Source organism: Lygodium microphyllum, chromosome 17 (genome assembly GCF_053477565.2).
Source record: "Lygodium microphyllum isolate KBCC chromosome 17, Lygodium_microphyllum_v1.1.10, whole genome shotgun sequence".
Classification (NCBI taxonomy): Eukaryota; Viridiplantae; Streptophyta; class Polypodiopsida; order Schizaeales; family Lygodiaceae; genus Lygodium; species Lygodium microphyllum.
In genome coordinates, this window is record NC_141151.1 from 15459596 (window position 1) to 15487547 (window position 27952).

At 45.5% G+C, this 27952-nt stretch overlaps 1 protein-coding gene across 1 annotated transcript in view; it reads left to right on the top strand.

The window, feature by feature from the left end:
* LOC148021602 (uncharacterized) overlaps positions 1-27952 on the top strand; it is a 211073-nt gene that overhangs the window by 150277 nt on the left and 32844 nt on the right. The window contains exons 13-14 of the mRNA XM_087697047.1: positions 21730-21843; positions 21933-22025. Coding sequence (XP_087553173.1) covers positions 21730-21843; positions 21933-22025 — 207 coding nt within the window. The remainder of the gene's footprint in view (positions 1-21729; positions 21844-21932; positions 22026-27952) is intronic.

Here is a 27952-nt window from a genome sequence, read left to right on the forward strand (position 1 = left end):
ATCACGTTGCTGTGCTACTGGATGGGGAGTTACTCTAGGGGGAGGGAGCAACTGGAGGGGGGGGTGTCAATGGTGAAGGGGGAGATTTCTGTTTTCGATGGTGGTGGTGTGGCAGCCTGACAAAGGGCCATGCCTCCCAACAGGACAGCACGCGGGGAGCGGGGGGTTGGAGGGGAGGAAAAAGATTGGGAGGGGAGGGGGGGGGGGGGGGGGGGGGGGGGTTGGGGGTTAGGGCGGGCGGGCGATGGGGGCCCTGGCAAAGGCGCGGGGGATGGGGCGCAAGTGATGACGAGGGGAGTGGTGATGTTCCTGTTGATGGCAGGGGGGGTGACGCTGGCGATGGCGCAGTACCGGCGGGGCACGACTATCAGACGGGGCGACGTGATGGGCAGGAGAGCCGTTTTTTTTTTAAGGACGTGGACAGCATGACTCTTATTAGATGTTAGATCATGATTCATACACTTCTACTTTGTACGCTTGTTGCTAGTTGATCATGTTCATGGTTCATTGGCATTTGGATGAGATACTGTGATCACTTGAGTCTTGACATTGATACATGATACATCGTAGTTGTATTTATTTTTCATGCATTGTTTATTGAGTACTCTCTTTTTAAAGTCTATATGACATAATATGAGTCTATGGCTGTTTACTATTGAGTCTTGAATCTTGACATTTGTCATCCTCATTCATGGGCCATGGCATACTGTAGTCTTTTATATTGAGTTCTAAATCTTGATCTTGAGAGTTTTTGAAACTAATGGACTATGATTTTACAATCTGGCTGCCTTAAATCTTTGGTAGAATCATGTATACTTGTCAAATCTCTTCTAAAGTTACATGTATACTCTTTATTGTTGAGGAATTCAAGTGTTTTGGTGTAGATGTTCAACATTTAAGTGATATTATTCCTTTATATATGTCTACTATTAAAATATTTCTAGAAATAGATGTAAAATCCTTTTCCCCATTTCACGGTTTTTTGTGTTTCTGAAGTCCAAAACGTGTTTTGGTTTTGTCGTTTCCAAAACTCTAGGCAACTATGGTGTGGAGGGGGTCTTGTGATGAAGAAGACTCAGTAGGTCATGTAGAACAGAAGTGTCATTCTCTTTTTCCTTATGTCTATCCCTAGGGCTGATCCACCACGGTGTTCTTTTGGTTAGGAAATTCAGTGATAAAGTGACCCAGTTGACCACAGGAGAAACAATGATCAGCGAGAATACCTCACTTGAGCCGGAACCAAATAGGTCGCATGCCGCTACAATTAAGTCACAACGACTGGAGTCACTTCTTGGCAGTATTCTGCAAGATGCATAGTTGATTGTGGTTGGCTACCTTTAGGCTCGGGGGTACAAACACATGGCCTAATGCTGCCATTGCATCCTTGAGAAGGGCCCAATAAATAGTCAAGTAGCTCTCCACTTCCACTCATATTGGAGATTCTTGCTTGAGTAAACAGTGGAAATCTAGCATTGGATTCCAGGATACAATCATAGTTGTCAGGTACGAAAAGTACGGTACACTACGGTACGATAAAATACGGTACTAAATGGTACCTTAAGATTTTATAAGGTATGGTACGATATTAGTACGAAAAAAAATTTTAACTTCATTATTTTGAACTATAGATGATAGAACAGATGTTTAAAGTCTAAATAGCAATGCTATTGGAGTATATAAGATGAATACTTGAGGATAACACGCCTTGTATTTTTGTACGAATTCGTATGGTATGGTACGGTACGAACCAATTCGTACTACATACAAGTGCAACTATGGATTATACAATGTGCACCAAATGGTTTATCGAAGAAAAGAAATCGTTTATTTAGGAGGAGATCCTGTGCCAAAGTAGAAAAGAGAACCACCTCGTAGAATCTACGTGGACCAGTGAAGATCTCCTCCACACAATTGGTCTGGAGGATAGATGTTGGCCCCATGACAGATCCTGGCAAGAACGAGAATCTTACCAGTGAAGAAGAGAATAACACCTCGCTCATGAAAAGCCGAAAGAGGAGTGAAGAACCTCTTGGGTATGCACTTGTGTATCCAAAAACTCCTCCTTCACACAGGCAAGACTAGCTCGATGGTTATGCTCAACATATTCATCTAGAAGAGAATTCGCAAACTCAAGCAGTTGTTCCCAATTAGGTTTTTGCATTCCTGCAAAGTAGAAGTCACTTGAGGATACAAGTGAGGCAAAGAATCATCACTCAAATCAAGGGTCTTGGAAGCAACAGGTAATTCATCATGAAGATGCTTCTTGTGTTTGACACATGGCTGAACATCAGGTGGGGTGAAGCCATCTCACCGGTGCAGGGCACCATGTCGTCTTCCATTTCATCCTTTTCCACATCCATATCCGGATCCGAGGCTGTGACAGGCTGATCCATGTTATCCCTAGGTAGGACCGCCATCAAAGAATGGGACCTGTCAACAAATCATTTCTATGTGGCAGGCAGAGTAGGTGTGCAAACCTGTAGAAAAGGACATGTGCTACTTAGAACAACTATGTACATGCAGCAAGCCTCTTGACCAGCAGGAAGGCTTCGTGTAGGGTGATTGTGTTTGGAAAGGTGTCAGGGATAGTCGTGTTGTATAGGTAGTGAGACATGAACCTAAAGTTGTCCCCTGCTTTGCAGAGACATGGCAAGATGACATGTGTGTAGGGACAACATGCATGTAGGTGGCATACAGGGCACAAGTTAGTAGGAGGCATGCAAGAAGAAGGCTAGGTCAGGCGGTGCATAGACCAGGAGCCATAGCTCAGTCTCTCTCTCTCTCTCTTTTTTTTTTTTCGTAAAAGGTAATTGTATTAATTACGAAAAATACAAGATTACTTGATTACAAGATAGTTGATGACACTAAGCCATCAGGAGAAGAAGTTCTCTCGCTCTCTCTCTTTCTGATTACAAAAGGCACGAGGGCCCTAGGCCAACGTGGGGAAAATCCCAGTAGTAGTGTACTAAAAAGTTACACGAATCATGGCAACGACCCAGAGGCAATTGCCATATGCCAAGGAAGCAAATCCTCCCGAGGGAGCAAGTCAGCATGTCGGATGAGATCTAACTGCCAGTGCAAGAGGCCTTTAAGCCTGGCAACATGGCGCGGTACATTAGAGGCCGAATCAAAGAGAAAAGCATTGCGCGTGGTCCAAATGTGCCAGCATCCCCAGTATCTGAAGAAGTGAAATAGTATCTTCATATGCAACTGTGGCAGTGTGGGATACTTCGGGCGCCCAAAAACCCAGTCGAAAGGAGTTAGCGAGGAGCCCACCACAGTGCGCCACATGTGCGACAAGAGTAACCAGATATTCTTGGCGAGCGGGCAAGAAAGAAAACGATGTCGAGCTGATTCCGCCGTTGTGGTACAGAAGAAGCAAGTGCCATTGGAGATGCGACGCTTGGCAAGGGCCGAGGCAAGAGGAAGACCACCAATCATTACCCGCCAAAGAAAGACCTTGCATTTGAAAGGTGCCTTATTCAGCCAGCCCTCCATCAGCGTTGTCTGCCACCATGTCAGCGATTTCCGCAGTCCCCAAACAGTATTAGCTTTGTCACCCAGCCATTGGCGATCCTGAATAAGAAGATGGTAGACCTGATTAGTAGAGGCCTTTTCCAGACTCAATCGGCCTGCAAGGTCCCAGTCCTGCCAAGGGCGATCCATAGCCAGGGCAGGAAAGGGTTGCCTGCCCTGAAGCTCCGCCGACAGCTTTCCCCATAAATGACGGTATCCGCGCGGGATCTTGAAAAGTCACCTAGCAGTCCGAAAGGATATGAGGACATTGCGCGTGGCAAGGGTAGCATCTGCAACCGACGTCACACCTAAACGGGCCATGCGGTTAAATCGCAGTCTGAGCTGATGTTTGTCTTCCCATGAAAGGAGTCTTGATACTGCCAACAATTCCAGCTGAAAGGAGTTAGTCTGCAAGCGGTCCCCTACCGGGTGCCACCGGGCCTTTTTGAGCACCACTTTCCAAGAGTCGACCAAGTGCTGTAACAAGGGGGAAGAGGAGCTGGAAAAACAGGAATCAGCATTAAGGACATGCCACTAGGAGGCCCGAAGCCAGGTGTTACCATGGCAGAGCCCGCCGTCCTCAAGGAAATAACGGGCTATGATAGTCCACGGGTGATGATCCACACACATGGCCCGAAAAAGGGACCAACGGAGAGCCAGCATATGATGTTCTGCATCCAAAAGACCTCCACCACCCATGCGCTTAGAGGTACATGTATGCGACCATGAAATCCAAGAAATGCCTGCCTGCAGAGAATCCTTCTTCCATAGCATGAAATGGATGGGGTGAGTGAGAGGCTTCAAAGTAGTAGGCGTCCAGGGCAACAATGGCAAGAAATACGATAGCATTGGGAGCATAATTGACTGAGCCACTTTGAGGCGGACATGGAAAGGCCACGCTTGCAACTTCCAATACATAAACTTTGCCGCCAGTTTTTGTGAAATCCAGTCCAGCAGGTCCTTTGGCCGTACATCCACCCCCACTGGGTATCCAAGATGTCTGACAATAGAGCCACGGGAAACCACCTGGCCTTGCCAGCCTAATGACTGTAAATCAGGCTCCGTGCAACTGAGAATGGCGGACTTAAAGGCATTAATGCGAAGTCCAGAGGCTTGACCAAAAAGCGTCCACACATCTAATGCCTTGCGAATGTTGTCCCTGTCCGCCTGCAAAATCATAAAGGTGTCATCAGCCAAAGATTGGCTAATGAAGTGGTGGCCCAAAGGAAGAGACAGCCCTGCCAGCTGAGCCAAATCTGCCATGGAGGATAACATTGAAAGGACCGGGTGCGTCGCCAGGGCAAAAAAGAGCGGACTCAGAGGACAACCCTGTCTGACTGAGCGTGCAAGGACAAAGGGCTCAGTAACCCCACCATTGAGCATAACTCTGGATGAAGCCGCAACACTGATGGTGTAGATCAATCGGGACATTCGGGTGCCAAAGCCCATAGCAGACATGAGATCTGCAATGAAAGACCAGTCCACATAATCAAACGCCTTTTCCAAGTCCAATTGAATCAATACCACTTCCTGACCGGAGTGTCGCGCATAGTCAATAGCCATTTGCACATTTAAGATATTATGCAGAATGTTGCGGCCCTTAATAAAACCATATTGGAGAGGATGCACAATAGCGGGAAGGTGCTTGTGAAGCCGATTCGCCAGCACTTTGGAGTAGATTTTGTACATGGAGCCCATCAAAGAGATTGGTCTCCAGTGTTGCAGCTTTGACGGTGAAGGGACCTTTGGAATCAGTTTGATAAGGCCTTCTTTCCATGAGGAGGGCATAACCCCCGTTTCCCAAACCTGCTGAAACAAGACCACCAATGGCTTCACCAACTGAGTGGTTGAGCTCTGAAAGAATTCATTAGTGAGACCATCCCAGCCAGGACTTTTATCCGTCGGCAGGTGCAACAAAACATCCATGACCTCCTCCTCGCAAATATCTGCCTCCAAAGTGGCTTGCATATCCAATGGAACCTGCTGACGGACCAGATGATAGAAGACCGCGCGGGCATGCGTAACCTGGGTAGAAGGGGAGGGAGAAGAACCAAGGAGATCCATAAAATAATTTCTGCACATATTGACAATGGTCTGCGGGTCAGTGACCATGCGACCCTCCGGATCCTGGAGTCTGGTCATATTGTCACGCGCCGGAGACGCATGCAGGGCGCGAAAGAACTTATGAGACTGGCAGGCACTATCTTGCAATGTGTCAGTCAAGGTATGCAGCTTGGCTTGCTGATAAGATTTTAACTGAAATACTTGAAGAAGATGGGCCAAACGCCTCTCCAATGACAGCAGAAAATCATCATCTGGGGAATCCAGGAGCAAGGCGCGGACCAAAGCCAGTAGCTCCTCTGCTGCAGATCGACGACGGCGACAAAGCGATGCATGGTGGATCCCATACTGCCGAGCAAGACGCCGTACATTAGAGAGCAACCGAGCAAATGAAGGCAATCCCTCAGAGGCGAAGTCCAATAAGAACCTGTCGATCAATTGCTGCATATAGCCCTGAAATATGGGATGCTTCAAATAAGAGGAGTTGAAACGTAACGGGAGCCTATCCAGCAACTGCATAAAAGGTGCAATAGATTGTGCCCGCATCTCCAGCTGAAGGGGGAAATGATCCGACAACGCATACTGCTGCAAGACCTTCATTTCCAGCATCTCGGGAAGAAAATCGTCCCCCTGCATGATATACATTCTGTCCAGCCGCGACCAAGTAGTTGCATATTGTGCAGAATGAAAAGTAAACCCCGCAAAGGAAGGGTGAAGCCAGGACCAAAGATCCTGCTTAAGAACATGCAAAGCAAAGGAATTCCACACCCGGCTTTCCGGCGCATCCATGACCGAATGCGCTGAAGTGGACTGAGAAGAGTGAATACACATATTGAAATCTCCCATCAAAAGCCCCCTTCGGCCACGTGACATGGAGGCCTGCAAAGTGGACCAAAGATCCCGTCGGGATGCGGGATCATTCGGCGCATAGAGGCCCAGTAACCATAAAATCTCGCCTTCAAATAAGACTTCGATAACCAGAAAGCGGCCCTGCACATCATTTTTAATAAGGACAGGCTGATATTTCTCATGGACAATCATCAGCACGCCCGAATAGTGCGTAGCATGGGTGCTTGCATAAAACAGACGGAATCCATGACAGTCCACAACTTTCCCTGCTTCACCGTGATTTTTGTGCTCAACTGCACACAATACATCCCACCGATTTTCATGCAAGACGGTCCACATGGCATGTTGCTTATGGCGAGAGCAAATGCCTCGCACATTCCATGTGGCTAGCTTTATATCTCTTCAAAAAAGAAAGTCAGGAACGAGGCACCTGTTGCCTCGATTTCACCTTTTCCGCGAGAGCATCCAGGACGCCCTCATCCAGAAAATCAGCCAAAACTGCAAAGGAATTCTGGCGACCTGCTTTAGAGGTAGAGGGTAAATCCACTGCCTTGGGAGTGGGGCGGGGATAACGCCGATCCCAGGGAGTAATCACATTACCTTTGGTATCAAAAGCCAGCTTAGCAGGAGGGCCTTTGGGACCATCAGTATAGACTTTCCTTGGAGCCTGATTACGGGGGGCCGACGGGGCCGTAGTGCGCGGAGCCTGCTGTGAAGTGACCATTTCTTTTCTGCGCGTATACGTGCGCACGGAGTCGTGGGAAACAGGAGGCCCAGGATCTGCCAGGCCGGCTTCCAACTTTTTACCTTTTTTGGGACGTGCCTCAATCCAGTCCATGCGACGGGAATCCAAACCCAGGACCTGTTGTTTGCCTTTATCCATGACTTCCTGGGGCGGAGCATCAAGCACCATGTCGTCCTTGGGCAACATAACCTGTGCATCCTCCACAGACGGTTTCCTTTCAGGGCATTCAGCCATGAAATGTCCCAATTTCCCACATGAAAAGCAGTGCCCCGCAAAGTTGCCCCATTTCAAGCGAAAATGCAGAGGGTGCATGCCTGAACAACTGAGGCGAAGCCAGGCGGGCCTTTTCCTGGCCGTGTCCCATAACATGCATAAACGGTTCCGGTTCATTGCCCTGAGGCTTGGGGGGACCAGCACCGTGCCCACAACCGCCATGGCGTCCTTCAACATTGGCCAATAGACCGCCGGACAATTTTCCACCTCCACCCACACCGGGCATTCTCGTTGAAGCAGACGCTGGAAGTCAGCCATGGGACGCCATGGTACAACATGAACCAGGCGGCGATCAAAGAATAGTAGCAACTTGGACAGGAGCTGAGCTCGATGCAGTTCTGATTTCAACAGCACCTCATAAAAGCCGCAGGGTCCAAGGAAGATCTCCTCAACACATTCCCCCTGCAATAAATGGTGCATCCACTGGCGAATATGTGACAGCACCGAGATCCTGCCAGTGAAGAAAAGGATAACTGCACGATCATAAAAAACCGAGAAAGATCTCAAGACTGATTTAGGGTCCACCGTAGCTTCCAGCACATCATCCGTTCCCGCTTCAGAAAAAGATTCAGTATTATGCTGGACATAATCGCCAAGCAGGGTATTGGCAAAGTCTAGCAAATGCTCCCAGTCGATTTCCTGCGAATCCACAGGATCAGAGGCCACTTGCGCATAGGAACGTTCCTGAGGACCCATTGGCTCATCAGAAGTATGCTTGGAGCGTTTGCCAGCAGGCGGCAGTTCAGAGCCTGGCATATCAAAACCCGGAGGCAGCTCCTCCGTGCATGGCACCATATCCTCTGTCTCCTCTGCATCGGAATCAGGGCCAAGGGCTGCCACCGTCTGGTCGAGAAAATCCATATCCAGGCCAGCCATACTGCTGTCGTCTCGTTCGCGCTCTCTCTCTCGCTCTTGCTCTCTTTCTTTCCTGTACAGCGGCGCTGTCCAAGGACAGATTCCACAAACATAGCCAATGAAACCGGAGCTTTACCTGTCAGCCTGAGTCGAGGCCTTTCCCAAGAACACGTGGGGCAGGGCGCAACCCTAACCGTGCGAGGGCCTGAGGGTGGAACACAGATCTGGCAGTCGACAACAGCGCGGGATAATTGGGGGCACCGGGCAGGGGCCTCGCCAGCAGAAACCCTAAACACAACGGGCAAACGAGCAAAGTGCTGGTGCAGAGCCCACCACACAGGCAGACGACAGCAGGGCAGGGGCCGTTGACGTTGGGCTGTCCAGCAGCGGGGCGGGGGGCTCAGTCGCGCCCGACGGAGCGTGGAAGCTACGGAACAGGGCGGCAAGGGCAGCCGCGGGCGACGGAACAACAGAGGCTGGCGATGGGCGGCGGTCGACGGAACAGCAGCCGCGGGCGACGGGCGACAGGCGACAGGACTGCAGCCGCGGGCGACAGGCGACGGAACGGCAGGGGCAGGCGACGGACGACGGCGAAACAGCGGTTGCAGGCGACGACGTGGACGGGCTATGGCGGCGCGACAGGCACAGGCGACGCGATCTCCATGGCGCGCTCTCGTTGCCTCTCTCTCTCTCTCTCTCTCTCTCTCTCTCTCTCTCTCTCTCTCTCTCTCTCTCTCTCTCTCTCTCTCTCTCTCTCTCTCTCTCTCTCTCTCTCACACACACACACACACACACACAATTGGATTAGCAGCAGACCATGCTATTCTAGCTTTCACAATGCAATATGGGCATATACACGAAGCACAGCCACACATACCAAAATTACCAAGCTATGATTTTGTGGAAGCGACCTCACACATATACAGCACTACTATGCGAGATGCATTGAGAGAGCTAGACACACAGGCCTCTCTGGATGAGTTTACAGGACAGCTGGTCGAGATAATACACACTTCAGCAGCCTACGCTTTCCCACACACTACACCGTCAGATAAACCTCCACGAGGTAATGCCCCACAGAATGGCTGGTATGATGATGAGTGCAGAGAGACACAAGCACGTTTTCAGCGAGAGGTGGCACTTGGCATATGTACACATAAGCATGCTCAAACACTCTTCAGACGATTGGTACGCAAAAAGAAGCGGGAATACCTAAGCAGACTAGAAATAGAAATGTATTCCATGTTCTTGGGACAGGACAGCAAGAGAGCATGGAAAAAGATGCATGAGAACCAGCCACCCTTACAAATTACTAGACCGGATGATTGGCATGCATATGCTTGCACACTCTATGATGTTCCAGGCCAAGAGCCTATGCCACTCCCCTCAACCTCAAGACCAGCAAATTGTACTTATGCCACTCCCCTCAACCTCAAGTCCCTCAAGAGCAGTAATGGTATCACTTTTAGATCATTGACATGTTTCCCTTTTATAGGACACTATTTTATTTTTTCAGTCTTATAGGCATGTTTTTCATCTTGTCTCGTTCCAGATGCGAAACACACCATCATTGTATGTATTGCTTTGGTCTCATAGGCCACATTGGCTTTTTAGAGACGTTAATATACTCTCTCTCTCTCTCGTCTGCCTCTCTCTCTCTCTCTCTCTCTCTCCTGGTTTTATAGTCCTCAATCGTGACCTACTATCACTATCACTTGCTTTTGAACTGTCATGAACTCATCGAAATGTAGTCCTAAGTGAACTCTCTCTTTTTTTTTTCGTAAAGGGTAATTGTATTAATTACGAAAAAAATACAAGTTTACTTGGTTACAAGATACATGATGACAGTAAGCCAACATGTGTAAAGGCTCCAGTACTACACTACAAAAGAGTTACAAAAGTCATGACAAAGCCGCCGAGGAAATTGCCATATGCCAGGGAAGAAAGGTCTCCCAAGGGAGTACGCCTGAGTGCCGAAGGAGATCTATCTGCCGATGCAAGAAACCTTTAACCCTCCCAATATGTGCCGGGCCTTTCGAGGCTGAATCGAACGAAAGGCATTCCAAGTGATCCAATTGTGCCAGCATCCCCAGTATGTCTCTTTCTTTTATGAAATCCCCAGAATCCAATACATCCCACTGGTTCTCATGCAAGACGATCGACATGGCATGTTGCTAGTGGCGAGAGCAAATGCCTCGCACAATCCTCGGAACTATCTTCATAAATCTTCAAAGAAGGAAGTCAGGAACGAGGCACCTGTTGCCTCGATTTCACCTTTGCCGCGAGAGCATCCAAGACGCCCTCATCCAGAAAATCAGCCAAAACTGCAAACGAGTTCTGGCGACCTGCTGTAGAGGTAGAAGGGACATCCACTGCCTTGGGAGCGGGGCGGGAATAACGCCGATCCCAGGGAGTAATGACATTACCTTTGGCATCAAACTCCAGCTGAGCAGGAGGGCCTTTGGGCCCGTCGGTAGAGACTTTCCTTGGAGACTGATCACGGGGGGCAGACGGGGCCGTAGTACGCGCAGCCTGCTGTGAAGTAACCATTTCTTTTCTGCGCGTATACGTGCGCACGGAATCCGGAGAAGCAGTAAGCCCAGGAGCCGCCCGGCCTGCATCCAACTGTTTACCTTTTTTGGGACGTGGCTCAATCCAGTCAGTGTGACGGGAGTCCATACCCCGGACCTGTTGTTTGCCTTGATCCATGACATGAGGTGACGGAAGGTCTTTCTGGGGCGGGGCATCCAGCACCATGTCATCCTTGGGTAGCACCACTTGCGCATTCTCCGAAGACGATTGCCTTTGAGGGCATTCAGCCATGAAATGCCCCAATTTTCCACATGAAAAACAGTGGCCCGCAAAGTTACCCCATTTCAAGCGGAAATGCAAAGGATGCATGCCTGTACAATTGAGGCGAAGCCAGGCAGGCCTTTTCCTGGCCGTGTCCCATAACATGCATAAACGGTTGCGGTTCATTGCCCTGAGGCTGGGGGGAACCAGCACTGTGCCCACAACCGCCATCGCATCCTTCAACATTGGCCAATATACTGCCGGACAATTTTCGACTTCCACCCACACCGGGCATTCTCGCTGAAGCAGACGCTGGAAGTCGGCCATGGGGCGCCATGGCACAACATGGACCAGGCGGCGATCGAAGAATAGTGGCAACTTGGACAAGAGCTCAGCTCTATGCGTTTCCGATTTCAACAGCACCTCATAAAAGCCACGAGGACCAATGAAGATCTCCTCAACACACTCCCCTTGCAATACATGGTGCATCCACTGGCGAATATGCGACAGGACTGGAATCCTGCCAGTAAAGAAAAGTATAACTGCACGCTCATAAAATACCGAGAAGGATCTCAAGACTGATTTGGGATCCACCGTGGCTTCCAAGACATCATCCGTTCCTGCTTCAGAAAAAGATTCATTATTATGCTGTACATAATCGCCAAGCAGAGTATTGGCAAAGTCTAGTAAATGTTCCCAGTCAATGTCCTGCGAATCCACAGGATCCGAGGCCACTTGCGCGTAGGAACGATCCTGACAACCCATTGGCTCATCAGAAGTATGCTTAGAACGTTTGCCGACAGGCGGCAGTCCAGAACCTGGCAGTTCAGAATCCGGAGGCAGCTCCTCCGTGCATGGCACCATATCCTCTGGCTCCTCTGTGTCGGAGTCAGGGCCAAGGGCTGCCACCGTCCGATCGAGAAAATCCATATCCAAGCCAGCCATACTGCTGTCTTAGCGGAGGCTGCAGATCCGACTGGCGACAGCAGGGCAAAGCACGCAACTGGCAGGCCTCTGAGATGCAAGCTACGGACCTATAGGAGAAGGCGACGGGACTGCAGATGACGGCGAACGGAACAGGCAGCGGGGCTACAGACTATGGCTCCAGGGCGCAGGCGACTCCTCGCTGTCGAGCACTGTCTCGCTCACGGGCACGCGAAGGGGCACGTTGGCGAAGACGTGGGCCTGCGACGGCAGACGGACAGAGGCCAAACAGCGACTGACGAATCGCGGGCAGGCGGCGGTGGCTCAGGCGACGAGGGCGCAGTCGACGGGGGTTCAGGCAGACGACGGGGGCCAGGCGAACGGGCTCAGGGACTCAGGCGACGAGGGCGCAGTCGACGAGGGCGCAGGCAGACAGCAGGGGCGCAGGCGACGGGGTCGCAGGCGGCCGACGAAGGTCCAGGGTCAAACGTACTGGCGGGGCCCAGGAGGAAGCGGAGGGCGGGACAGGCGGGTCAGACGACCTTCTGCAGGTCGTCAGACACAGGCGGCGCCAGCGCAGACGAACTCCCCCAGGTCGTCGTCTCTCTCTCCGCCATCGCCCTTCCTCTCTCTCTCTCTCTCTCTAAGTGAACTCTCTCTCTCTCTCTCTCTCTCTCTCTCTCTCTCCAAGCATAAACCTACAAGTGTAAACCCTAAAGTAAATACGATTTATAGTCATGACCTTGATGTGTTTTGAACCTGAAGCCATGACCCCTAATTTGAGTAGCTACAAGTGGAGAAGACCTTTCAATTTGGCACATGACTTTGAATACTACAACCAGAATTTTAAAAAAAGGTATTTTGGATGACCTAATTATGCCGATAACCCCAGAATCTGAGAAAATGCAACATTATCTTCATGTGGGGCTGCATAGGTGAAAAGAGGGATGCATAAGAGGTTCCACCACTTTTTGCCAAATCTCAGACACGAGAGACAAATCTTCTCGGCCAATGGATAGGAAATAAACCTATGCTGAGAAGACTCCACAGTGCAAAAGAACGAAGTGCCATTAGAAATATGTGAATCATCATATTTCTTGCTTTGTGCAATGAGTGTACTCTATTTCCATTTGGACATTCAAGATATGCAAAATATCTTCCTTTGATGAATCCGTATATGCAGGGTGGATAATCTCAGGGACGTGGTCATGCAATCGGTTAGCCAAGACCTGGGTAGTGATCTTGTACATAATGCTCATCAAGGAAATCGGTAGCCAATGCTTCAAAGCTGAAGAGGATGACACTTTGGGAATTAGTTTAATGCACCCTTCTTTCAAGAGTATGGCATGTTTCTGAAGAACTCATTAGTGATACCATCCCATCTAGGATCTTTAGGAAAGTGCAACAAAACTTCCATCCACATCCAACATTTCAGCAAAATTTGACGACTTGATCTTCAACCAGATCACAAAACAATGAATGGGCTGCCAAGATTATGTTAGAAACAAAAGATTGCAATTCAAGAAAATTCATGAAGTAGCCTGTGCGTATACACAATCGCTTGAGGATTTGTAACCATTTCACTTGTGGAATTGCTTAGCTTGACCACGTTTTCCTTGGCAAAGGAAGCATGCAAACCCCAATAGAATTTATGTGACTCAACATTATTATCTTGCAATCTCTCTGATAATTCAGCAATTTTAGCTTGCTGATAAGATTTCCCTTGAAAGGTATTAATGAGCTGTGACAATCTTGTAGAGACAGAAAGTAAAAGGGAGTCTTGCGGCAAGTCACACCAATAGATCAAGAGAGGCTGCCCCTTGAGATGGAAGATCCAATGAGAAATGATGTAGTAATTGTTGCATATAGCCATTAAATATCTCATGCTGGAGGTAAGAAGAATTGGAACACAAAGGAAGCTTTCTCAAAAAGCATTGAAACATTGAAAAGAATGAATGGGGTGCTTATACATATCAAACACTAGAGGGAAGTGATTGGAAAGAACATAGCATTGCAAAACCTGAATTTCTAAAACCTGTGGCAAGAAAGAATCATCATGCATGACATAGATCCGATCTAAACAATTCCAAGTTTCCAAGTTCTACACTAAAAGAAAAGTATAACCATAGTCAAAGGTGTTAGAATGTTGGATCTAGAGCATGGCAGGAGCTATGGAGGTTGGAAGATGAAGACTAAATTCATGTTGACATAGACAATGAGTAGACAACTGTTACACAAGTGCATTAGGTTCCAAGATGGAAGCTTCGACTTATAAAGACAATCTTATGTATTGGACTGACAATGACACTAACTAAAAGAGGAAAGCATCATGATAGTGTATTCGTCATTATGAAAGTGATAGTGAAGTACAATGCTTTACAGAAGTTGGGTTGTTCCACTCTCCTCACTGTGCATATGGGATTTAGGACACCTCTTCCTGGAGCATACATCATTTGTCTATTTCTCAACACGCCCCTCAAATGATCAGTCTCTACACTTGCTAGCTTCTACCCCCCTTACATGGTGACATGGCTCAGGAGACTAGCTCATAGGAAGCCTGGTCAAGTTAAAGCTTGCAACTTTACATCTTTGGCAAGGGTTTTTACACAGCAAATCCACTAAGGAAAAAATAGAGATCCACTATGGGAGAAACATACGAAAGATACAATGAAAATTCTTTAGAAAAATCTATCAGAGTTGTTGATCATTCTGCATCTACTGTGCTCTTTTCTTGTGGAAACATTCACTGGTTGTATGGCCAATTGTTCCACAGTAATGACATATAATCCGATCGTTGTTGTTGTTGGTACTGAGTCCTTGACCACGGCCTCTTGCTCCATAAGTGCCCTTGGTGTACAAGAGACTGTTGTTGGTGGTGTGTTCCTTTGCATCCTTGCTTTTAACTTTGCTTTCTCCATCAAGTAGTGAGTGCTTAAGATCTTTAAGTAAGAGAGTTGAAACATTACTTAGGGTGGACACAAGATTCTCATATGGATCCTTATTTGCACTTGCAAGCAGTACCATCTTCATCAATATTCTTCTTAAGAGTTGCAAACTGGGTTTTTAGACTCTTGAACTTGTTAATGTGTATGGTGATAGAAGCACTATCTTTTATATCCAGTTTATAAAACTGCATGAGTAATTTTACCTTTGAATTCTTTGCTTGGGTACCAAAGATCCTATCAAGTTCCTTCCAAGTAGTTCTAGCATCTTTGATGCCAGAGATATGGTGTGGCATATCATCACTTAGTCCCTAGGCAATGATGCCTAGTGCCTTGTTATTCATCTTCTTCCATTCTTTGGTTTTTGGTGGATCTACTGCAAGGATCCCGTTTTCTGAATCTTCTTTTCCGCCATATGCATCACCTTCAACATCTTCAAAGAGATTCTAGAGGTTTTTCCTCATGAGGTGATACATGGTCTTTTCCTTCCAAGCATGGAAGCCTTCTCCATTGAACTTTGCTATTTGTTTGAGCTTTGGCATTTTTTATCAACGGCAAATCAGCCAGTAAAAGAGTTGTACTTCAATGTGTCAAGAGACACAAGATGATTAGTGTTAGAGAGAGAGAAAGATATATTAACGTCTACATAAGGCCAATGTGGTCTATGAGACAAAATCCAGAGTACATCCATGTCTAATGTCATCTCATCAGTAAGGTAAAGATAACATTACAAATAAGTGAAAATAAGTGGATGGCCTATGAAACAATACTGAAAATAACTATACGGTGGGACTATACTAGGGTTAAACCATGTGTAGTGTTGTTCCATCGATAGAAAAGGAAAGGAAAGGAAAGGAGAACCAGATCTGATAGAGCCATGTACAAAAAGTGTGGTGGAGACTATGATGCATGAGTATTGCTTTGCTGGAAATTAAGTGCTCAGTAAGACCAGAGTGATAGAGTCTTTGGTGGACTGAGAGGAGTAAGAAAATGAAAGTTTTTATGACCTTGAAGTTCAATGGCTATGGCTGCCCACAGAGATGGCAGTTAGGGTTTCTCAGATTGTGATAAACAAAGAGAGTATTTTGAGGAACCCTCTTGGGTGAGGTTAGCCCACTTGGGGGGCTACCAAAGCCCTATGGTAGCAGCACAGATTGCACAGCGTGGAGATGATGGCAGCTGTATGACCAGCAGGGGCGCAGTTCAGGACAGCGAGGAGGAATTTCAACAATGCTGGCTTCAGCAATACTCAATGTTGATGTGTGAAGTGATACGATGGTGCGCCCTGAGCAGAGGGAAAGGTCTCTAGAAGAAATCGTGTGGAGATATTGATTGTGGAAAGAGATCTAGGTACTGCAAGTAGACAGGGTATTGCTGTCCATGGCAGCCATGAAAGCTCCAGTGAAGGTGAAGGTGAAGGTGAAGCTAGAGTAGGAAATGAAGACTTGAGCTGATACCAAGTTGGGCAGAAGTGAAAGGGAGCTAGAGAAGCTCAGTGAGAAGCTGACCATGCTTAGTTGAGCTCTGATACCATGTTAGAATGTCGGATCTAGAGCATGGTAGGAGCTATGGTGGAAGATGAAGACTAAATTCATGTTGACATAGACAATGAGTAGACAACTGTTACACAAGTGAATTAGGTTCCAAGATGGAAGCTTCGACTCATAAAGACAATCTTGTGTATTGGATTGACAATGATACTAACTGAAAGAGGAAAGCATCATGATATTGTATTCATCATTATGAAAGTGATAGTCAAGTACAATGCTTTATAGAAGTTGGGTTGTTCAACTCTCCTCACTGTGCATATGGGATTCAGGACACCTCTTCCTAGAGCATACATCATTTGTCTATTTCTCAACAAAAGGGGGATAATCAAGATTATAGATCCGACTTCAGCACCATTGATGCAAAAGCATTCCAATTGTGGCATTCAAGCGCATGCATTAGTACATGCTTGGAGGTCGAATGAGATGGATCTGCACACATATTAAAGTCACCCATGATAAGTCAAGGTCTTCCAAGAGAAAGACATGATTACAGCTACCACCATAATTCATGACAACCAAAGACATCATTGGGAGCATATATGCCCACTAGCCATAGTACCTCCCCATCATAGGTAATCTCAACAACTATGTATTTGCCCAACGCATCTGTCTTAATCAACACTACCTCAAATTTCTTGTGGACAATTAACAACACACCCGAATGGGTTCCTGCAGGAACACGATCATAGAACTTAAACCATGATATGTGTGTAGGATTCTTCCCGCTTCTTTGTGACTCTTACGCTTTGTCACACACAAAGCATCCCAACCATTAGAATGCAAAATCTGCCATTCAGCATGGTGTTTGCTATGAGAGCAAGTCCCACAAATATTCCATGTATCCAACTTCATGAAGAACGGTAAGGAAATCAAGTTTGAGTTTGAAACTGCATCTTTGTGGCTTTATTTGCCAGAATAGCAAGAACATCCTTCTCCAAAAAGTTAGCCAAAACAGCAAAGGTGGTTGTCCCATTACTAAGCACTTTAGAAGTTGAGGGTTGACCCACATCAACAATACTACAATGGGGATATTTGTGGTAACCATGGAGTAATCACTTTACCATGTTTATCAAAGGCAAGATGTTTAGGGGTTTTAATGATTACTCTTGTTGGGACCTTAGATAATAAGGTGTCTTAGCACTTGATGGTGCCATACTAGTACCTTGGGAAGAAGATTTATCTTTATGACACATGTATGTGCACAAAACATTCTATGTGTCAGCCAGGGATGTAGTGTGCAAGGCATCATCAGACTTTTTGCCACAATGCACTTCTTGCCAACCATGAGCATCTTCAGAGGAGGACGAAACCAGTTGTTTCTATATTTCCCACCATAGGCTGGGTATCTTTATTCATATGCAAGTTAGGACCATCTTGTTGTATATCACGAACATCATTCACATGTTGAGTCTCCTCTCTTTTTGGTATACTCTACCATAAAATGTCCTAGCTGGCCACAAGTGAATTAATGTCTTGCAAAAGCTCCCCATTTTAGACAAAAGCGCAAGGACTGCATACTAGGAGAATTCACACGCAACCAAGTAGGATGCCACCGAGAAGTATCCCCAGCATGCACATACTATTTCTATTGGCAACACGAGTATTGGGAGGAACCAACAATACATAGCTGGACAACCCTCCTCTTCCACCCAAAGTGGGCATTCTTGCTTGAGCAATTCTGTAAAATCTGCCATTGGTCTCCATGGAAGAACATGCACCAACTTGCAATCATAAAGCAATGGCAGTTTGCCTAAAAGTACATCATGGTGATGAGGGGATTTGAGCATACCTCATAAAACCCCCTAGGGCCCACAAAAATGTCCTCAGCACAGTCCTCTTGCACAACAGCCAGCAACCACGATCGTACAGAAGACATCATAGGAATTCTGGCAGGAAAAATAGGATGACCTATTGTTCATGAAAAGAGCAAAAGGAGTGCAGGTCTACACTAGTGTCCAAAACATCATTTTCATCAAAATCTGGAAAAGTATTCTGGTTGTGCTGCTGCACATACTCCCCAAGCAATGTATTTGAAAATTCTAAAGGATGCTTCCAATCCAACTTCCAAGTCCTAGAAATCGTCTAACTGACTAGTTGCTTGAGCATAATACAATGTCTGACCTATTTCTTGAGCATAAGACAATGTTTGAGTTTCCCCAGAAAGTAATACATTTGTGACACTCACCAGGGCATCCTCAACATCTTTGGGCTGCTTTACAACTGGCTCAAGATGTTCAGAATCAATGTCCAGGACCATTTTGTCCTCATCCATATCAGGGCCCAAGGCCTCTACTACCTCATCAATGAAAGCTGTATTCAGGTCAGATATAGAGATACAGACTGATCACCAAATATCTTTCCAATTACTGTTCATTCAGATGTCTCTCTCTCTGCATGCTGGACTGGTCCGCATACTCAGACCGGATTGTTTGCAGTCCCACACCAAATCCCTAATCTGCAGCTTACGGGCTGTCAAAATGTCACCTGCAGTTGCTGATGGCTGATCACGTTTGGACGCTATCTGCGGTCGACCTGCCTGTCTGCTGAAACCTGAAACACAGGCCTGGTATGCAATGAACCTGCCTTTTTGCTGAAACCTGAAACATGGGCCTGGTATGCAGTGGACCTGCCTGTTTGCTGAACTGAAACCTGAAATTGAGGCCTGTTATGCAGACCTGAAACTGAGGCCTATTATGCAGCTGACCTGCCTGTGTTGTCTGCTGAAATCTGAAAGTCAGGTTTGTTACGCAGTCGACCCACCTGACTGCACTACTGAAATCCAAAATGGCCTGTTATGCATTCCTCTGTGTGGAGACCTGATCTGTGACAGCACCGAAAGCAGGACTCTCGAGGATGGTAGGTGCAGAGGTGCCTCTGTGTGTGTGTGTGTGTGTGTGTGTGTGTGTGTGTGTGTGTGTGTGTGTGTATTCATTTTCTCTTTTCACAGTTTCTGCATCCATTTGTGTACTCAAAGAGGTGATGGCTCCAAGTGGTCAAGTTAGTTGCAGAGTCTTTCCATGTGCCTTCCCTTGGCCCCAAGTGGATCGAGTTTCCCTTAAGCTTTGATTCCAAAGACTACAAAGTAGTTGCCACCTGCCCCTCAACTGGTACACTTCTGCATATGTGGTTGTTCCAAGATTCCAAGGGCCTCCATATGTGGAGTGTCAGCTCTAGCGGTGTTCCTAGCTTGTGCAAATTGGTAAGGGATCAAACATGCCTCAGTATTCTTAGAGCTTCTCATTGGCTAGCTACCAACTGTTGCTTGGCCAGAGCTATATCAATCACTCCCTAGGGTAAGGTAGTTTCCAAAATACAACTTGACATTGCCCATCAATGTGAGGAGCTCCTTAGGAGATACCTATGGACCTGCAAACAACTGTTTCCTTAGGATCATGGAAGGAATTTTACAGCTTCCGACGTCGACTCCATCTATGGATTTGGAATTATTCACAACCAAATTGGCCTCTTTTACAACCCTTTACTAGACATTCTTCCTCAAGAATGACCATCTTGGGAGTTGTTGCCCCAATTTTTGTTTTATTTATTATTCTAGATCTCTGTTTTCTAAGTTACCTTAGTGATATTTGTTATCAAGGTGTTTTAATAGACATGTTTTCTTGGAGGAAAGAAAAATAGACGGAGGATCTTAGGCCAGTGTATTTCCCTTAGCTGAATATGAGTTTTCAATAGGAATGTCATGGAGAATATGTGTCTCACAAAGGAGACCTTTAGTGATAACTTCAACCAGAGCTTGGAAAGTGGTTTTTAGATAATCATTAAGCTCTCCTCATGCACTTAGCAGGCCAATTATTGTGTCATTTCCCTTTGCCAAATATGTGCTTTAGATAGAAATATGATGGAGAATATGGATTTCAGAGAGGAGACCTTTAGCAAGACTTCAAAGGGAGCTTGGGGAGTGGTTTCTAGAGAATCATTTAGGCTCTCCTCATGCACTTAGCAGTCCTTTTATTCAGCATTTGACAAAAGACAAGAGAGGATTCAGTGGTTAGGATAGGTGGCACTCTAGCAACAGTGAAACATTAGAAGAGACAGGGAGCCTTCTGCGGTTTTGTTAGATTAAGGGGCAAGGTTTGGGTCAATTTTAGGCTTAGAATGATACTCTCTTCATCTCTGAGGTCTCCTATCCATTAGTGCTTTTAGGCAACCAGCTAGCTTGAAGTCATCCTAGTGCAGATTGTTCCAGATGCAAGCAGCACCATACAGACACTGAAGGGCACTGCTATGGGGTTGCCTCTGAGCTGATAAGATTCAAGTGATCTTTTTAAATGGGTAGATTGACAAATAACAGTCCCTTGATGGACTAGTGTCATGAGGCCTGAACAAATATGCCCAACTTTGGCTTATGAGGACTTCTAGTGCAGCCAAAAGATTAGGTGCTTAGGAAAATACTTTTTGAGCTTGATTCTGTTGAATGCTGTCAACTTGTTTATGCTTAGTGCTTTTAGCAAATTTCATTCACTAGACACACATTGATGGGAGAAAAGGCTAGGCAACACATAGTTAGTAGCATTAAGGCTTCGCATGTCCTGAAGATTTAGACAGGTGATTGGGTAGAAAAGGACACCCTCAATTTAGATGATTTGCCATATTGTTTAACATTTCCACTGCTTGAGAGTCTAGGAGCTGTAGGAGCTGTAGTGAGGCTGAGGATGCTTTCTTTTTAAAATGAATTGCAACTTGTGTGCTCCCCTGCACAAACCAAAAAGCAGAAAAGAAAACAAAAGCGCCCCAAGCCCCAATCTTCTTCTACAAAGTTGTATGCCCATTAGAACTGCCTGGTGGGAGCTCTGAGTCCCCCTTTCCCAATCTTTCTTTTGTACATTTCTGGAGAAATTTGTATCCTCTATGCATTTCAACATAGCTGTTCGTTTTTTGGGACTTTTCATTATTGCATAAATGCACAAAGGTGACAGTGCTAGAAGCAAAGACCAAAACACACCATGTGACAAATATGCATCACCAACATAGCAGCTTGTCATATATGGTTTGCTGCAATGAGAGTCTAAATAAACCATAGGCATCTAAAGACTCGGCTCCAAGGAGTAATATGATCCCTATCATTCCATATTGTTCTAAACAAATTTTTAGGAAATCTCAGCACAGCTATAGTTAAAGCTCCTTTTTACTGCAAGAGTTGGGGGTGTTTTTATAGCTTTGAACCAAATTTTGCCTTCAAAGCATACAATACTTATTTTTTCAGGTAGAAGAATCTGAGTTCAACAAATGGGCATCTCGTTTTCGTGCAGCCAGTGTTGCATTGGATGATCGTGAAGAAAAGCTAGCAGAAGCTGCAGACTCTATTGAGCGTGAAATGGTTTGGCTTCTGTGACCTGAAAAACAGCAGTAGCAGTAGCATGTTGCTCTTAGTATCATGTACAGAATTGACTGGAATCAATTTTCCAGGTGCTCTTGGGAGTGACAGCTGTCGAGGACAAACTTCAAGAGGGTGTGGCAGAGACTGTAACGCTTTTAGCCCAAGCAGGAATAAATCTCTGGGTATGAAGCTAATAGAGGTTGTCAAATATTTGTGCATTGTGTGAAGGGCATGCTATTGTAATGATTGATGTGCATTCTTGGGTAGATTCATTGCATTATGTCAATTTAATTAAAATTAACTAGTATATGTCTTCCTCTCTTCTGTTTCTGTATTTTTTTCCACGATCACCCTTCTGCACTTTGAAGTGACTGAAGTCAAAGGACACATCATGCCTACTTTTTGATGTTTGCTTGGAAAACCCAATCAGGTTAACCTGTTAAGTCAGTGGTCATGTGCAACCCCTGCACACTTCATGTCCAGCTTACAAAGAAGACACTGTCAGCTAGCAAGTTACCGTTTATCCATAGATTTTTGTTCAGTTCTATCATGCTGAGAATGTTCAGGCAGATGTGTATTTGGAAAAGTTCTGAATGAATTTTTCTAGAAAACATTATGCCTTTTGTTCTTTGAAACAAAGATGTCTCTATCTCTATCAATTTAAAGAAAGAGTACCCTTAAGGTTTTCACTCCCTTGAGAGGGTACAGGGAAAAAGGTACATAAGAGCACGGTGCTCCCAGCCTGGCCACTGTAAAAAGTACTACCTCTTTCTTTCGATGAAAAGATTTTTTCTATTAATAACACCTCAGAGGAATCCCTCTAAGGTAAAAATACAAAGTTCAAGGAACTCTGTAGAGAGTGTTGGAGTACATCAAAATTACAATGGTTGTGTGAACAACCAATCTGGTGGGTTATAGTGCCAGACCATCTTAGGGGCCATATGAAAGAAAGTGCCAGAGTCCCAGATCCATAGGAAGGCCTCTCTCCTCTTCCTCATCCTCTCAAAGCCTCCCTGCATCCTCTCCCATCTCCGCAATAGGCACTACTAGAGAGAAATTGTTCCCTTTGGCTTTTCATTTCCAACCGGGGGGGTGGGGGGGGTACATGGAGGCCTTTAATGTGAGGAGCTCTCCATAGCCTTTATGAACTTAAAACAATGAGAGTGCATGTGAAAGTGGACATTCAGATGAAAGAGTCTGCAAAACCTTTTTGCTGTTGTTGTTGATTTCCTAGGAAAATAGATTGTATATAAGATGATTCCTCAGTGACATTCGTCACCAAGATGAAAACAAACTACAAGAATCCCAACACATAAGATGAATTTAAGCACATGGGTCAACAACTCCGAAGCTCTCTGTTAAAGGGAGATGTGTATAAAAAGCTAATAGGTAACTTGTCGGTAATGCTAAAACATACTGAGAATTCCAAAATAGAAGAAAGTATAGAAATCATAAGTGTGTAAGAAGGCCTCTCTATGCTCATGTGCTCTGAAGCACTTGAAATATCTCCCGTCTATGTTCGAGGGCTTGAATAATATAATGTCTAGATATATATGAGCATCCTTGTAGAGATGCGCTGCTGATCTATAGCCTCACCACATCTCCGTGGCTAGATAAAGTTGTCTTCAAACTTCTCTGCTTGACTTTTCGGTCTCTGCAGCATTCTCTCTTCCCTCCAGACTTCCCTTTCCCTTTCCCTCCCCTCATCTCTTTTCTCTAGACTTTTTCTCTCTGGTCCTCTTCATAGTAGCATTTCTTGAGTGCATTCCATGGCTCTTAAACACCATTCAGTCATCTTACGATCCCCCTTGAAGCTATGTTAAGGTATTTGGAGACATTTAAACTAATTGCAAAGTGAGCATACTGCTCTAAGGAAATTATATCCCCCCCCCCCCGGGCCTTTCTGGCACACCGACACCCTACAAGTTGATGATCATAGTGGGACCAAGGCTCTACAAGTAGCTAATTGTTGGAAACTCCCAAGCGTATGCCTACAAGCCACTCAAGAAAATCCTTTTGAGTTAACTCCCTTTTCCACTTGTGAAATTCCTCTTTGAGTTTTTAATAAGCATCAAGTCCTAGGAAGCTCTCCCCTGTGCCAAAACATAAGCGCTAGCATTGGCATGGGAGCTAGCAGCAGCTTGGGCCCAAGTCTTGGTGCCCCTGAGCCTCTTCACCAAGCACTAGGTAGAATAAATAATAAGCTGCCCACCTTCAAGGGGCTAGCCACTAAAGATCCCAAAGACCATGACTATCGATTCTGCAATTTATGTCAGTGTAGGGGGTGGATAGGAATAATGCCTTAACTCTTCCCCTCTACCCTAGAGAATGTTGTGGACAAGTGGTGCAACCAATTTTCGGAGAACCACTTTGCAACTTGGGCATCCCTCAAGGACGAGTATCTAAAGGCTTTTCGTTTGGGAAATTGAGAAGATCGCGTCATCCAAGAGCTCATCTCACTCAAGTATGCTGATGAAGACATGGTTTTGGATCTCCTCACATGAGCAAAACTTAAAAGTATTAATGGCCCACCTTCCAACTTAATACAGATACTTTATGGTATGACAATGGGTTACTAAAGCATTTCCACCAAACATTCAATAGAAGATTCACAAGGCTTTGGATACCTTTGCCAACTTGGATGCATTTTAGTTGTTAGCAGTGAAGATCAAGAATGCATGCAAGCTCTCTTTACAAGTAGGTACGTTCTTACTCTCATCATCTAATATTTCTAATGGTTGTCACAAAATTAGAATGTGAGTACAGGCTTTGAAATTGGGAAAAGCAAAAATGAAGGAGCAACATGCAATAGAGATCTTACGATGGAGATTGAGGAATTGAAGAGTGCAATTTCTTCTGCCGCAATAGCTATCGCCCCTTGATGTACCAATTGTCAATAACCAGGGCACGTGCCAAGCGAGTGCCCTCCGTGTAAAATTTATAGTTTTTTGTCCTAAGACGGGCCATGAAGACCATGAATGTTACTAGCCCAAGGGACTTAAACAACTCCCCCAGGTAAGTTCACTTGTACCCTCACATGTTTCTCATCAGGCTACCCCCCAGGTTCCTCATTTACAGCAAGGCAACAATTCTTATTACTTAGCATCCCACCCCAGCTTTCCACCCTCTACTAATCCTCCTTTTCCATTCTCTCCTCTTCCACCCGCATATGCTACCTCTTCCATACCACCCTGCACAAGACCAAGGGCCCCTCACAATCCCCTTGACTATAGGTGTGGAGAATATGGACACTATCCAAGTAGGTGCACTCTCCCCAAAGGAACCCCCCCATGCCAATTTTGTCCAAGTTCGTGCAACCACTACACTCGAGACTGCCCCAAGACCAAAAATTCACAAGTACCGCAAACCATAAACTTGATTGATATCACTTCCCCTACTACTAGCAGACTTGCCTCCTTGGTGGCTGTTCTCACATGATGGCAAGCACAAGTAGAGCATACTTGCCAAGAAACTCATTTCATACCTAGGTGTTTCATAAACGTATGAAACGCCTATTTTAAACTTTCACAATGCCATACCCTATATGTCTTGGGACTTTTGTAATCATCATTTATCATGGATTTATTTAACATATCAACATGGATATTGACATTGATTGCTAGAGTTTTGTTTTGAGTTGTTATCCATGATGATTGCATATATTGATGGCTCCTTTTATAGCTAAAGTTAATGTTGGGCATGGATACTGGACCATGATGCATACAAATATTGATGCTATGTTGAATGCTCATTTGCATTGTATAGAATAATGAATAATGTCAATCTATGTTTTCTATGTCACATGAGTCATGTAGTATATATATAGAAAACTTTCATGCTTTTTTTTCCATCTCAAATGAAACTTGTTTCTAACATTTTATGAAACTTGCATGAAACCTTTGAAACCTGTTTCATATCTCCCATTTTCAAAAACCCTTGGCAACTATGAAGTAGATGCCCTTAAAGGTTCTTCCAATTTGGTGAAAATCTCCTTTGGTAATCCCTCCATTGCCTCTTTAGAAAGCCCACAAATTCCACCAACAAATTCTGCTGAAAACTATAAAGTCCCTCCAGAAAACTCTCAACTACCAACATTGGTAAATGAATTTTCAACAAGAGAAAAGTGCTCACTATCTTTCCTAGGAAGGGCTCTCGATGGTATTACCCAAGAATGTGCTCCTTCAGCACTAAGATAGCAAGAAGGCTATGATGTTATAAAAGAGACTTTTTGGCAAACCCATGAGCAGTTATGTCATCCATCCTCAAAAATAAGAACGGCCAAGGCTCTAGATGATTGGCCACCAAGTGAAGCTTTGCTACACAAAATTTGCAACAGTATGTGGCATCACCTTTCCCTTCCTCAAGCATGTATTCTAAGTCCTCTAGTTCAAGAGTATGTGCAAAGCATTCTAGATCAGGTGAAGGATCTGCAATCCATCATAACTCTCCAAACTAATCCCCCCATACCTACTAGTGTCAATTGTCACTTGGTATTGGACATCCCTGTCATTGCTGACTCCTATAGCCCACAACTCTCAGCAAAAATGGTCTTTGAACTAAATGATTGGACCACCATTTCCAGCTATTAGTGGGTTTTTGGACTTTTTTGGCAGCTAGCTGAGGGCTCCCTTTCCCATACAAACACACATATACACCCTCTCTCTTTCCTAGCACCCCCCAAACAACACATTCCCTCTTCTACAACAGATTCTCTCTATTACTGGTCTTTTGTAAGGTGTTTTGTGGGGCACTTGTTGAGCTAAAATGCATTACAAAAACCATTCAATTAGCTCTTTAAAACAGCCCCAAAATATGCTTCTACCACCCTTTTCATTAAATTACCAAACTCTCCTAGAGTGTTTATGTCCCATAAGCCAAATCCTAAATTTTGGAGGATCCACATCTACAAATAGAAGGCTGCCCACCATTCAACCCTTCATTACAGATTGCTAGCACCCTATCTACTGCTGTCTAGACTCCTTCTCAGGGAAATACCTCTGCTGCCACGTCATTAGCTAGCGGTTGCCTACCCTCTAAACTGCTGCATTTTCAGCCTGCCACTGCTGCCCAACCTGGACAATCATTCTGGGAACCATTCGTTTTCAGTTTGCTACTGTTTTCAGTACTAGATCAGTCATGGGCATTGTCAGCCCTATGTTTTTGGGGCAGTGCAGCCTGCATAGCTGTTCTCTACCATTAACAGCAGCTGGTCACTGTTTGGAGACTGCCTGTTGCAAATTGGTACGATTTCTATCCCTTTAGAGTATGACACTCTCTCCATCTCATCTCTTTGCCTTGGCCCCCAGTCCTTTTAGAGACATGAGAGTTTGAGGTTTTGTATTCACTCTACATAGTGTATTTACTGCATTGAGCATTGTATTATTCATTCTTCATTCTTCTTCCATCTCCATTGTCTCTAAGTTAACCTTCACCTCTGAGTTTAGTTATTATCACTTGTGCTTTGTTGTACATGTGTGTTTATCTTCTATGTTTGATCATTTCGTTACCATTAGCATTGAACATAGGAGAATACTAATGGGATGCCATCAGATATGACAATCCTGTCTAAGCCATTTATAGAAAGAGAGAAATCTTGTGTTCGATGATTTGGATTGTTTAGAACCCTTTTGAAGGGATTTAGAATTCAAAAAACTGAGGGGAATCACCACTGCCTCATATGATTCAAATCCCTGTATAGTCTGTCCCGTCCATCTCTAAAGATATGTTCATTGTCTAACACATGGGGAAGAGGTCTCGCAAGCTCATGGGAGCTGACATTTCCCTCCTCAATGTTGTTTTGATGCCCCCAGCCCTCACACCCCATCTTCTCCATCCTTTGTCCCTCCATCCCTCCATCATGTTAGCTCCCTTTCCTCTATGCTTCACCCTTACTCATTACTATTGGCAGTGCTGTCTCGAGGTTGCACGCATTGTAACTAGCAGCACTTCCATGACTCCACCACCTTGTCTTGACCCTCATCTCCATCTCCCCATCTGCATGCTTGCCTCCATCTCCTCTATCTCTCTTACTCCACACCTTTTCCTCTTCCATTTTCTTGTCCATCCTTTTCTTCTCTTGTTGACCGGTTTCTTGTTTTCCGGCTGCGCC